This window comes from Cetorhinus maximus, chromosome 19 (genome assembly GCF_964194155.1).
Source record: "Cetorhinus maximus chromosome 19, sCetMax3.hap1.1, whole genome shotgun sequence".
Taxonomy (NCBI): domain Eukaryota; kingdom Metazoa; phylum Chordata; class Chondrichthyes; order Lamniformes; family Cetorhinidae; genus Cetorhinus; species Cetorhinus maximus.
Genome location: NC_135897.1, coordinates 63,569,613 through 63,582,834, shown reverse-complemented (window position 1 = coordinate 63,582,834; position 13,222 = coordinate 63,569,613). Strand labels below are relative to the sequence as shown.

General features: G+C 39.9%; 2 protein-coding genes across 4 annotated transcripts in view; one reads left to right on the top strand and one right to left on the bottom strand.

Moving 5' to 3' along the window:
• dcun1d1 (DCN1, defective in cullin neddylation 1, domain containing 1 (S. cerevisiae)) overlaps positions 1-6,801 on the bottom strand; it is a 53,647-nt gene extending 46,846 nt beyond the window's left edge. The window contains exon 1 of one of the 3 annotated variants that reach the window (XM_078563960.1): positions 6,597-6,801. In XM_078563960.1, the coding sequence (XP_078420086.1) occupies positions 6,597-6,599 (3 nt within the window). In that variant the 5' untranslated portion in view covers positions 6,600-6,801. Of the gene's footprint in view, positions 1-5,327; positions 5,437-5,886; positions 5,906-6,596 lie in introns of those variants that run through there. The other 2 variants (XM_078563958.1, XM_078563961.1) reach the window with 2 other exon arrangements.
• Positions 6,802-11,203: 4,402 nt separating this feature from the next.
• Positions 11,204-13,222, top strand: part of LOC144693854 (uncharacterized) — a 41,643-nt gene continuing 39,624 nt past the window's right edge. Inside the window, exons 1-2 of the mRNA XM_078563953.1 lie at positions 11,204-11,461; positions 12,401-12,559. Of these exons, the coding sequence (XP_078420079.1) occupies positions 11,251-11,461; positions 12,401-12,559 (370 nt within the window). The 5' untranslated portion in view covers positions 11,204-11,250. The remainder of the gene's footprint in view (positions 11,462-12,400; positions 12,560-13,222) is intronic.

Below are 13,222 nucleotides of genomic sequence, written 5' to 3'. Positions count from 1 at the left end.
ACGTCACAGAGACAAAGATTTTAAGAAAAGGGACAGAGCCAAAGCAAGAGATCTTAGATGCACTGACTAAAAGCTTGGTAAAAGAAGCGGTGTTAAAGAGTTATTAAAGACAGGGAGATGGGAATGTGAAAGATTTCGGAGGGGGTTTATAGGGCTCGAGGTAGTTACAAAATGAGGGTGGTGAGACCTCTTAGGGGATAAGCATTTTAAATTGGAGGCACTAGGAGGCACATTGTAGGTCAGCAAGGGCAGCTAATGCAATAGAAAGACTTGGTGCAGGATGTGACAGAGGCAGTGGTGAGGCCAAAGATGATAACTTGGGTCTTCTCAATGTTTCATGGCTTAAACCAAGGCTGGCTGTCAAATAAGCAGTCTGTCAAGGGAGCTGATGGAGAGGTTGAGCTGGGTATCATCAGCACACACAAGGAAGCTGACTCCTTATCTGCTGATAAAGTTGCCAATAAGCAGCACATAGAAGAGGAACGAGGGTTAAGGGTGTAAACTTCGGATTTCCAACTCCATAACATTGCCTGACTTCACCCATCATGCTGCTGAACCCTCATTCATGCCTTTGTTACCTCTCGACCCACCTATTCCAATGCACTTCTGCCTGGCCTCCCATATTCTACCATCAGTAAACTTGAAGCCATCCAAAACTGCTGCCTGTGTCTTAACTCACAGCAAGTCCCATTGCCCTATCATTCTTGTGCTTGCTGAACTACCTTGAGTCCAATCAAGCAAAGTATTCAAGCAACGTTGTTGCAGGTGAATGGATTGAGCATTTAACATCTTTACTTTAAAATTCTCATCCTTGTTTTCAAATGCTACCACGGCCTTGCCCCACCATCTGTACAATCTCCTCCAGTCCACAATCTCTACAATCTCCTCCACAACCCTCCGAGATACCTGCATTCCTCTAATTTTGGCTTCTTGTGTATCCTTAATTTTAATTGCTCCACCACTGCCTTCAGTTGCCTAGGCCCCAAGGTCTGGAATTGCCTCCCTACACCCCGCCATCTATCTAACTCATCTTTATGAGGCGCCTTAAAATCTTCCTCTTTGATTAAACCTTTGGTCAAGTATCTCCTTATGTGGCCTGGCATTATACTTTCTTTTATAATGCTTCTGTGAGACATTTTTTGATAATTCATTACTTTAAGGCACTATATAAATACAAGTTATTATCATTGTCATTGTCGTTGTCCTCCAAGATTCAGAGATACAAAGAGAGGCCTGTAGTAGAAATGATATAGGTACAGTGAGGTTGAAGAGCACATTAAATGAGATGACAGAGAAAGAAAAGACAGATTTAGGTCCAAAATAGACAATATTGGAGGGAGAGATAGGGGCTCTGAGAACCCCTGACCCCTGCAACACCCTTCCTGGAGCATGGGAAAGGTTTGCCTTAATGGTCAAGAGTAGGGAGTTAAGCAGCTAAGGAAAGGATAGGTTCTATTTTAGTAACAAAGAAAATTTAAGAGCTCATCACACTTGTTAGAGGGGAGGATGAAGGGACAGGGGAGAGAAGTTCAAACTCTTTCGAGTTATCAACAGTCACAGATTGCAACTCTTTCGAGTACAATCACAGTTCTTGGTTTTTCCGGGAGTGGGACATGATCCCACAACCCTCTGATTCAAAGGCGAGGGTGCTATGAACTGAGCCACAGCTGACACCTTCAACAGGAGTGATGTTAAGTGTGGCTTATCTTTATTGCCCAGGATGATCGCAGAGTAGTGGGCAGTTTTGGCAGAGAAGAACTCAATGTGGACCAGCCAAATCTGGCAATGGGTGGCTTAACGGAGTTGAGGTGAAGATTGAAACCAGAGGGTGAAGCAGTAACCACAGAAGCAAACAGCTATCAGCAGAGATAATTGAGCACCATAGGAACAGCATCCAGAATAGGATGGGAACCAGGAGGAACAGATCAGATCTAGCCAGCAGAGTGAAAAGTCTCAGGGGGAGAAGCAGAAACTGAATCTACAAGAGCACACAAGGTAGTGGAATAGAAATACTCCAAAGAATACAGTTTCATTATAGAGCAGGAAAGCTGCAAATCACAATAGAGCTCAGAAATTAACAGAGAATTGGGATTACATTCAGACGAAAAATTCTATACAAGGCCCAACGCAGCACAAAGTGGAAAGCCACATTTTTGTTCAGTAACATATTTATCAGGACGTGTGCAACAAATATTTAGTAGAATATTCTTTTTGTATGCTAATGGAAAAAATATTTTTACTCAATAAAATTTGAAGTTGTTTGAATATTTTGGACATGGCTTAAATTATGCTATTTTAATCTTCCCCATTGTAGCTAAAATACTGAAACAAAAATAAGGCCTAGGTGAGCTAACATATGGAAGTAAAACAGAAAAACACACACAAAATGTAGCCCAACTCTATTTAAGCATAACCCAATCATACTTATCTTCTATGCTTGTGTAAATTATTAAGGAGCCAAGGGTACACCCCCTACCTCAAAATGAGCATTGTACTAACATTTTGTTACAGGCACCACCAAATATGTTTTTGTCCTCCCTCATAGAAACTAAAAATAGCTTCCTGGTGCCAAAAACAGGATTGATCTGGCGCATCCCAATGACATTAGAGCATGTATTTCTGGACTGAAACCCAAGATGCTGTGTATCTGTCAAATGGATTAGATCTCACGAGAGATCAGATTTCGCATATACTTTTCAAAATGTTACAACTTCTTAATTAAATATTGTGATTTATTAAGTGTTAAATGATTAAGAGATAAGAAATTATAGAAATAGCTACAATTGTTTAAATGGATTCAAGACACTAGTTACACAAGTCAAATAAAAGTTGAATCTTAAAATTTCTTAAATTGGTTAAAGGTCTTATGATAACAATTTGTAAAAATCGAATTCAAATAAAATAGCTTATTTTAAATTCTTAGTTCCATAGTCCACCATTCAGCAAATCAGCCAAAATATAAAAAGTAAAAACATTTATCAATTGTAATTAATCTTCAAAAGTAAATTGTAGTCACCATGCTGAGTTTTAAACAAAGTTAGGAAATCCTTTATGCATAGATCAGAATTTTCCATTCAAATGTTATGCTCCAGAAGTTAGTGGGATGTAGCATGGTTCACTTGAATTCTCTGCATTTTTAATGGAGTTAATTATTAAAATTTAGATGTTTTAAAATCTGCACAAAGGAAGATTTATACAATCTGTGAAGAAGATTCCAATAAAACAATTTTCTTACAAAGTAGACAAACAATATGGAGCACAGTAATATCATAGCTGTCCAACTATGCTGAGAAACATGATTTCTGGTATAAAAAATTCACAGACTCAGTGGGATGCATTTTCTCATTGAACGTATACACAAAATCTTACTGCAAAGCATTCAAAAGTATAACACTTTACAATATGCATCTAAACATCCTGCATTTAATTGCAAAATGTAGCTTTAAAAAGTAACTCTGCAACCCCAAGAAAGTTACTGGGATTGAAAACAAATGTTCCTTTTTCAAAATCCACATACTAAGGAAACTCACACATTAATGCATAACTAAAATAGAGTAACAAAAATTGACCTGGTCATTCAATAACTCTTTACTAAATAAAGAATTCCAAAAAGATATTAAGCGAGCATCAGTTCTTTTTCCAATCTCAACATCTTCAAAAAAAAGATGGAGTTTGTTTTCCTTCTTTCTAATTTATTTCCTTCCCCACTTCATTGACTACTTGCTGCTGTTTAGTTTCACAAGTTGCAGGTGTTCCCTAATAGCTTGCCTAGATAGCCATTATTCATGTGAATCTTGACTGTGTGTCGAGGTGTCAGCTGTGGCTCAGTTCATAGCACCCTCGCCTTTGAATCAGAGGGTTGTGGGTTCATGTCCCACTCCCGGAAAACCAAGAACTGTGATTGTACTCGAAAGAGTTGCAATCTGTGACTGTTGATAACTCGAAAGAGTTTGACTGTGTGTCAGTGCACTATTCAAACACTGGGGGCATCACAGCTGATCCCAATCCAGATAACCTTACCCAATGTCCACACACATGGACTTCCAGGCTAGGTTGCTGAATTACAGTCAAGAAGCAGGAACCCTGGCTCATTTTGCCCTCTCTAACCCAGCAACTCAAACCAACTGTAGAACTCCAAATTGCAACTTAGCTGAGATCAACTAACTCAGACCAGGATAAAACCTAGGGATCTTCCTGGGAAAGACAGAAATGTTAAAAATCAATATTAAAGATAAACACATCTTACTTGCATACATAATGTAATTTTTTGCCTAAATTTGCCAAGCTAAGCACAAGTGATCCAAAAACAAAGCACAAACTTTTATAAATTTTAAAGAACTAAAATTACAAAGTCAAAATGAGCTAGTCTGATCTGAGAAATCTAATAGGTTTGTTCAATTTGTTACTAACTTTTGAAAAGTCTTAGGAATTTCTAACCAAATTTCTGCTAAAAGAAAAATAATAGTTCAATGTAGTGAAATGGACATGCAGCGTCCTGTAGACTAATGATGTATGACAGTAGTACAAGAGATGTGTGAAAATATTGTTTGTGTATTTTAACATAATTTTCAGAACCCATAATGATAATATAACCTGCAAAGCTGGTATTACAACGGTAATTTTGTCCCACTTTTAGTCAGTTTCAATTCAACTTTTATAGTGTTTCATTCTCAAGACACAGGCATCTCTGACATTTATTGCCCAATCGCTAGTTGTCCTTGAGAAAGTGGCAGTGGACTTTCTTTTTGAACCACCACAGTCATTGTGGTGACACGTTGTGCTGACAATGCTGTCAGATGAGTTTCAGGGTTTTGATCCAGAGAGAAAGAGCAATATATATCCAAGCATAGATGCTGTGTAGCTAGAAGAGGACACTGGGGGTGATGGCTGTTCCCATGCACCTGTTTTCCTCCTTCTAGGTGGAAGGTTGTGGGTTTGGGAGGAGCTTTGACAACTTGCTGTAGTGTTGTTATCTGTCGACAGGACACATCACAGCTATAGTACACTTGTGGTGGAGGGAGCAAATGTTTTCTGTGTTAAATGGGGTGATCAAGTGTACTGTATTGACCTGAAAAACACCCTAAGATGCATTTCACAAAAGCATTCTAACTTAGCTATCAATACAGACACCAACCATTATCATATTCTATGTTCTTGATATTCTGTGACATTTACACAAGGACTGAACGATTAGGCTATCACCATTGAAGTGAGAGCATTTAGAAACAGTAATTGCTAAGAAATTCCAAGGCCAATATATATCAACATGCCCATCGTTATAAGATAAAGAACAGAAAAGCAATATTCAGTATTTAAATCATGCTAACCTCGTAAAGAATTAATATTGTTACAAATGGCCTAAGTCAACAGCACAAGAGCTGCGCAATTTTTTGGGGGTTTGAAACCTTCGATTACACGACTTAGTTCTTCATTCAGGGGTAGTAATTTGTTTCTCCATATAGGTTCAAAATTGCATGATAAATACGGAAGCACAAATGAATGCAGCAACTACTTTTGTCCCTATTTGCAAAGTAGTTCTCAACAAAGGGTTTCTTTGCAAACTGTACATTCAGCTTGACCAAAAATCAGACTTGCCACAAAATATTAACAATGTTCAAGTATGATCAAGTCCTGATTAATAAATCCTACCAAGGAAAGAATCATTGAACAGCAGCAAGGTACTGTGCAAGAGCTGCATAAATAAAAATGTATCCAACACAATCCTTTCAACTTTTGGTAAACTAAAAAGCAGCCTTCCCCATGGCAGTACTGATAAACCTAAAACAGAATTAATAAAAACTAACATTTACAGATGGTTGTTGCAAGCGTTGGCATTAACTACAGAGTATTCGCCCCATTAGAAAATGAGTTGCTATTCCTATTTACCAGATAAATACAAACGGAGTAAAACCCAAGAAACCCTCTACAGTGGCGCAGTTTAGACCAGAAAGGCATTGGAGGAGAGGAGAGGAGGGGGGGGAGAGGAAGAGAGCATTTTATTTTTTAAAAAGGCACAGAAACACGGGAAGAGGACAGCAAGAGTTTATATAATGCAGAATATGAAGGGCAGCCTGTGAAACCGACCCCCCCCCCCAGTCCCCGCTACACAAACTCGTCCACATTTCAGTTTAAAAATAAATCATGGAGAGGAGGGGGGGGGGGGTTTAAAAAAAAACCCCCAGCACACATCCGTCTGCTGTAGGCCTGGAAAGCAGCGGGCCTCGAGTGACGATGGCGCCGACCGCTTTCCTCTAGGCTGCCGGTAGAGAGAGTCCCACGGAGGGGAGGGCCTGTCACTCGGGCCCTCCCTGATAGAGCTCACACGGGGCGGCGGGGAAGGGAAAGCTATTCAATGGTGAAATGTGTGTCGCGCGCGCGGGGGGGGGTGGGGGGGGCGGTGTGGGAGTAGAGGCGGCGGCGGCAGCAGCCGGGGCCCGGCTTGTGGCGAAACCGGAGGGCCAGGCCAGGCCAGGCCGAGCCGGAGCAAACCCGAGCGGCGGCCGCCGCTCCAAAGGGAGGGGGGAGGGGGGGATGGCGTGGAGTCGCCCGCCCGCCGGCGCGATTACATTGTGAAAGATCATTTGAGAAACACTCACCATCTTCAAGCGCTCGGGCCTCTTTAAAAAATAAAAAGAAAAAAAAAACGGACAATTAGCAGTCACCGTGGGTGACACTCATGCGCAGTGCAGCGCACTCTCCCTCTCCCCCCTCCACACACACACACACACACACTGAGACTGAGAGACTCTGAGGGGAAAGTTAGAGCCGCCCGTCGCTCGCTGCCTTGCAACCCCGGTCACTGCGGCCACGGCCACGGGGCGGGGAAGGAGGGATGGGGGATGAGCCAAACTTCACTGGCAAACTCAACTCCTCCTCGACTTCACTTACAACCCACTGTAGGCAGCAGCAGCAACGCTATACCAGACCACTCAGTCTCTCTCTCTCTCACTCTGCAGCCAACTATCTGCTGAAAATATTTCACAAACACATTGAGGAGGAGGGGGGGAAAAGTTGAAAAAAAAATATTATTTTGTGTAGGTCGTGAGGGTAGGGTCATTAGAGGAGGAGCTTTCGAGGGGAAATAATTTTTAAGATGTATATTAACATAAAATAATGCACCACTTCTCCATAACATACACAAGCACACAGTTTCAAGCTGTAACTTGCAAAAAGGAAAAGCCTTTTACAGTCTCGCTGCGTCAGAGTGCCATGGGAGGGACTTTACTCGCTCAGCATCAGGTGATTGGCACAGCGCTGAAAATTTAAAATGTTCATGACATTGGCATCTCCGATTTTTTAAAAGATGCAATCTCGTTTGGTTGATTTTACTATGCTCCCTGCACGTCTTGTTATGTCAGCTGTAGCTCAGTTTGGCGAGTAGCGCACTGAGTCACAAGGTTGTGAGTTGTATTCCCAACTCCAGGACTTTAGCGCAAAAAATCAAGGCTGACGGCTTCAGTGCAGAACTGAGGAATTTCTGCTCTGGCTCAGATGCTTGTTTTGGATGAGACCTTAAACCGAAGCCCCATCCGCCCTCTCAGGTGGACATAAAAGATCCCAGGGCAATATTTTGAGGCAGGGGAGTTATCCCAATGTCCTGGCCAATATTTATACCTCAATCAACAACACAAAAACAGATCATCTGGTCATTGTCACATTGCTATTTGTGGGAGCTTGCTGTGTGAAAATTGGTTGCTGCATTTCCTACATTACAACAGTGACTACACTTCAAAGGTCTATGGCTTCTCTGGCTCTAAAAGCGTTGAGAAGTCCTATAGCAGTGAAAGATGCTCATGAATGCAAGTCTTCATTTTCTTTCTTTTACAAAATGTATGGTTGTATTTCATTCCCTGTTTCTAAATTGTAGATCTACAGCTATACCTCCAATCTCTTTTTAGTGATGCAGTGGTCATCCTTTTCTTTGAGTAAGAAAGTGTCTTATGACTAATCTGGATATATTCAATGGGTGGTTGTAGGTAAAATTCTGGTCTGTTGGGCTAAGTACTGCCTACCAAATTTTTGCTAAGCATGCTGAAAAATGTCCAACTGGGGCCAAGATCCCTCTTGTCCCTTTCGCTCTTATAGCTTCACAGCTAAAGTAAACCTTCAAGATTAGGTAGCCTTACCTAGTAATGATGAGAAGATTTCTGTATGTATTTCCCCACAAATGGTTATATATTATGATAAAAGCAAAATACTGCCGATGCCGGAAATCTGAAATAAAAACAGCACGTCTGGCATCTGTGGAGAGAGAAACAGAGTTTACATTTCGAGTCGAATATGAATCTTCTTCAGAACAGTTATTATGGTGTTTGGCTTGACGATGCATCCCCTCTCTAACTCAAATTGTAATGATTTACCCTATGAAAATGTGGTGTATTAGTTTGCAATCTAAGAATTACATAGAAAGTCAGATTCAGCGAGTCGTTGGTCATGAAGTTGAATGTTATTTAAATAATCGGTTGTATAAAAAGTCAAATTCAACAAGAGTATAATTTATATTATATACCATTAGTTGCGCAAAATAGTTTTGCTTTGGCGAGTGAGCCCTATCAAAATTCTGTGTGTGTGTTTGTGTGTTCCAACTACACTGATCAAAATTACTCCGCGGAATACATGGCATGCTGTACCCTTGTCATTATGGAAATTTCATCTACGGTAAAGCAACTGGTCGGCTTCAATAATGATGGCGGAATTTGGCATAAATAATATGAAATATACCTGTGGGATAGGACTTGAATACATTTTGCAAACCCTTGCCTCAGATTATCAAATACTTGTAGATAAAGAAAAGGAAGAAAGAACTTACGTTTATATAGCGCCTTTCACGAACTCGGGCTGTCCCAGAGTGCTTTACATTTATATGTTTACCATAGTACGAAATGCTCGTCAAATAATATCAATATTATTACAAATATCAATCTGCATAATACAACGTTTTGATTTTAAAAAGTCCCAGCTCCTCAAAACCAAATTTACAGAACTATACGGAGTCACAGATCAAATTATAATTGACCAAATTAATTACACTCTGATGTAAAATGTCAACATTCCTTGTCACTGCTCATTTTCCAGCCAAGAAAACGCATTTGTAGCAAATGTAACGTTATATAATTTGACGAGGCAAAAATAAGCGGAACCTCCACCTTCAGTAGCAAAACTGCTGAAATCATACCTGCATGTTTAGACAACATTGAAACAGCACGATTCCACGGCATACTCAGCATATTATTTGGATCAACTGTTACTAAGTTGTTGACTCAGTAATATAATATATTTCCCAAATTTCTTAATGACATTTTGAAGATCCCGCCTTCATTCCTCAAATGTGGCAAGCATTAGTCATTGCGCAGGAGTGCCTCCGGCTATTGGTTTTCCATTCAAGTAATGGCAACAGAGAGAAAGCATAAATCCTGATTACATTGCTAACACAGAAATGGGTTTTGTGATCCGATCTCCAAATTTCAGTTACAGTTGTACTTATACAAAGTCTGGACCTATGTGTAGACGCCCAGTCACATTTTGGGTGAACATCATACCTAAACTGGAAGATGTCTTCCATTCACAACTAACAAGGAAGCGTTAGTTCAGTATTTTTTGCAACAAGTTGGGGAAACTGTTAGGTCTGAAAACTCAGATAAGGTGCCGTAGATTTAAGATATGAGTTTTATTTATTATCTAACGGACCGTTAGTGACACGGTGACATCGTTTATGAGGACTTAGGTGAGTATTAAATCATGTAATACACAACTTGTGTGTTAAGTAAACACACCTTAAGGCAACGTTTAATTAGTGTTTGGTGCGGAGATTTTGTTGATTAGAAAGTTCTTGAGGATTTCAGGCTCCACTTTCCCTTTGCCTGGGTGTTTTGCACTTCTAGCCTCTGGTGTGTGACATTTGGAGTGTGAAAAAGACACACTCGTATAGTATGTGTGTATTTAGGTTAGTTTGATGCTTTGTGCCATTACCCCAATACAAGATAACATTGTAAATGGCTTGCTAACCACAGTCTATGAAGCCTGTAAGATGAGATATAAATGCACGTCGTTGTTGTCATGTATTTGTTTATTTCTATACTTCACCCGAATCTATAACCGTGAAGAGAAAACCCCTCCCTTCTTTCAAAATGGAAATGAAACACTAAATGTGAAATCAGACCCTTCCCCGTAGCCTTGTAAATGTTCCCTTCTAGTATTTATGGTGCGAACGTCAGTATTGAATCTGAGCACGAATACTATTTCAATTCATTGAGACCTCTGGTTATTAAAAGAGGCGGATTTGTTTTAAATCGCAAGGCTGCATTATATAAAATTACATTATTCACAATCAGCATATGAACAATAGGATGTTACTCGAGACAGGTACGCAAGTATCGAAACTCATGTTAACAGTCTAATCCTTGTTACAATCCTAAGTAAAACAAAATGCAGTTGTTAAATATAAAATTGCAACGGCGACAAAGCAAATTAAAGACGGAAGTTGGATTTAGAAAGTTTAGTTAAAACACTCGATGACATAATTTAATGATGAGGATTGTATAGATCACATCACGCGCCTTTAATCTGATTTCGATCAACCAACTCCGTACAAAAACTTTAGAATACTTCGCACTTTTACTTATTCCAAACTTTATTGCATCTTATTAATAATTTGAAATATTTGTTTTAAGAAAAGACTCTTAAACTTTGTAAATATTTGTAACTTACTTATTCAGTCTCTTTGCAACATGTACCTGTAGATTTATTATGAATTTTCGTCTTCTGGGAATCGGTTTGAGAATTCCAGAACTCAATTGAGTAGCAAGCAAAATCATCAGGCTAAATAAAAATATACTCTCCTGTATCCAGACTAAAATTCACGCTGAACTGATCAATTTGTCTCTTACACACAAACATCGATGAGTAGTTTGAATTGGCCAGAATAAGTAGTTTCAACCCTAGTTAAATCCTTCAGCTTTAGATGTCAGATCGCGATTTGAATAAAATTGAAACTCTATTTGACTCTATTTTAAAATACTGTAGTCAACAAAACTGCAGTGTGAGTGAACTGACCGGGACTTCTCAAGTCGCTGTGAACGAAACTTGTAGTTGGCGCGTTTCAGTTAGGATGCACGTGGTTTTAAAGGTCCAATCGGCAGGGAGTGGGGCGGGACTCCAGAAGCCCAGACTGTACATTTAGACCTCGGCGTGGATTTGCGAAACAGTCGAGGGAAGTCTGACTGTCAGTTCGGGGTTTTGGGAGCTGATCCAATGGAGAGGTACGAAGCTGCCATGGTGCTCGGAGCGCTTGGGAATGTCATGGGCTATCACAACATTTCCCACGAGTGCAACAAACCTGGGCTAAAATTGACGGAGACTGATTTATCAGGAGAGATTGACACGATGATTTCGAAATCACTTCAGTGGCAGGTTCCATTTGATACTCTCATGCACATGGCAACTGCTGAAGCATTAGCTTCTGGTGAGTTTTCCTTTGGTGTTCGCTTTCCTTTCCTTTTGCTCTTTTGTTTCTTGCCTTGTATCCCTTTTTCTCTCTTCTCTTTCGTCCCTGTTAGATGTGATATTGAAGCATTGCTGTCCATCAACTGCTTGATATCTCTGCTCACCCATAAACACAGCTCATTCACACCATTCCCCTGCACAGATAGCCTTCACGTTATTTTATCAGTGAAGATACAAATGTTAAAAGTGTGGTTCTGACACCACTGTCTGATACTTCGGACCGCTAAAGAGCGATTTTGGAACGACAACATGCAATCTGAGCGCTGTTAACGTAGCTAAATGCCCGATTGAAACGATTAACACGACACCGCCCTTTCCAGGTACTATAACAAGCTCGTGGGCTCCTTAAACTCATTTCTCAAAAGTAGCATTCTAAAACGAAACAAAAATCCCAAGCAGAATGCTACATTTCATTCATATTTGCACTTGAAAGGTAAACTGCCAAGTGCCTCCAAAGACTAACTTAAGCCCCGTTTTATTAATCGTGCAGTAGTTCAGACAACAGACTAAAATTATCGTCACTAGCAAAATGAAGACGTCATTTTCATCAGTTCCCTTTCCAAATATCACATCATTTTTGATTGTGCGGCATAGCGTATATTTTCGACATAAAAAGTTAACGGTGGAGTTACACCCCTCATATAAAATGTGGGAAATGCACCGTAGCTCTGTTAGCCAGGAGAAAACACTGATCTTTCGGGTGTGGATCCTTCAACAGAACTTTAACCTGATACCTATTTCCAGCATCTTCAAATGATTTTTTTTTGTTGTTACATTCTTTTTATTATTGAATGGATTGCGCATTTAAGTTAGCTCTTTCGTGCGTTTAAGTTTTTTTTATCAAATATTACCTTATCGTTAGCATGCTAATAGTAATCAATCTGTGCTATTCTTTCAGGATGGGATTCCTTACAAGAACTTTGCAGCCAGGCAGCAAAGGGATATCTCATTACATTGCATAGATACCAGAAACGTCAACCAAAATCAGTATTAGACGGAGTCCAAGTGCGGACAAAAGACTACACTTCTAAAAGATACACCTCCTTAAAAAGAGGAGGTGAGAGGCATTTCATGTAATTTTAAGCAGTGTCTATTAATTGCACATCAAGGCTGTGAAATATTAATGTCCTGACTCGGGGAAATATAGGTAAATTAGAGTTACTGTGGAATGAAAATAAAGAATAATTAATAACCAAGATTTAGTACAAACCACTATTGTTCAGATTTTAAACTAAATAGTGGAAACAGGGGGCCAAATGTGGTATATCAAAGAGTAGAGACAAGGTAAGAGAGGAAAATAGTAATATGGGAAATGAGGGTTGGAGAATGGCAGGAAGGGACAGAGAGAAAAAAATCTAAGAATGTACCAAGGATCAAGACCAGATGTCACAAAGATAACAAAAAGGCAAAACTAAAGGCTCTGTATCTGAATGTGTGTAGCATCCATAACAAAGTAAACAAATTGATATTGCACATTAAAGTAAATAAATACGATCTGATAGACATTACAGAGACATGACTGCAGGATGACAAGGATTGCCTCTTGAATATTGAGGGATATATGACATTCAAGAAGAATAGGAAGCTAGGTAAAGGTGGAGGGGTAGCACTGTTATTCAAGGATGGCATTTGTGCAATAGTTAGAGGTGACCTTGGTTCAGGAGACAAGAATGAAGGATCGGTTTGGGTGGAGAAGAGGAATAGTAGGGAAAAGAAGTCA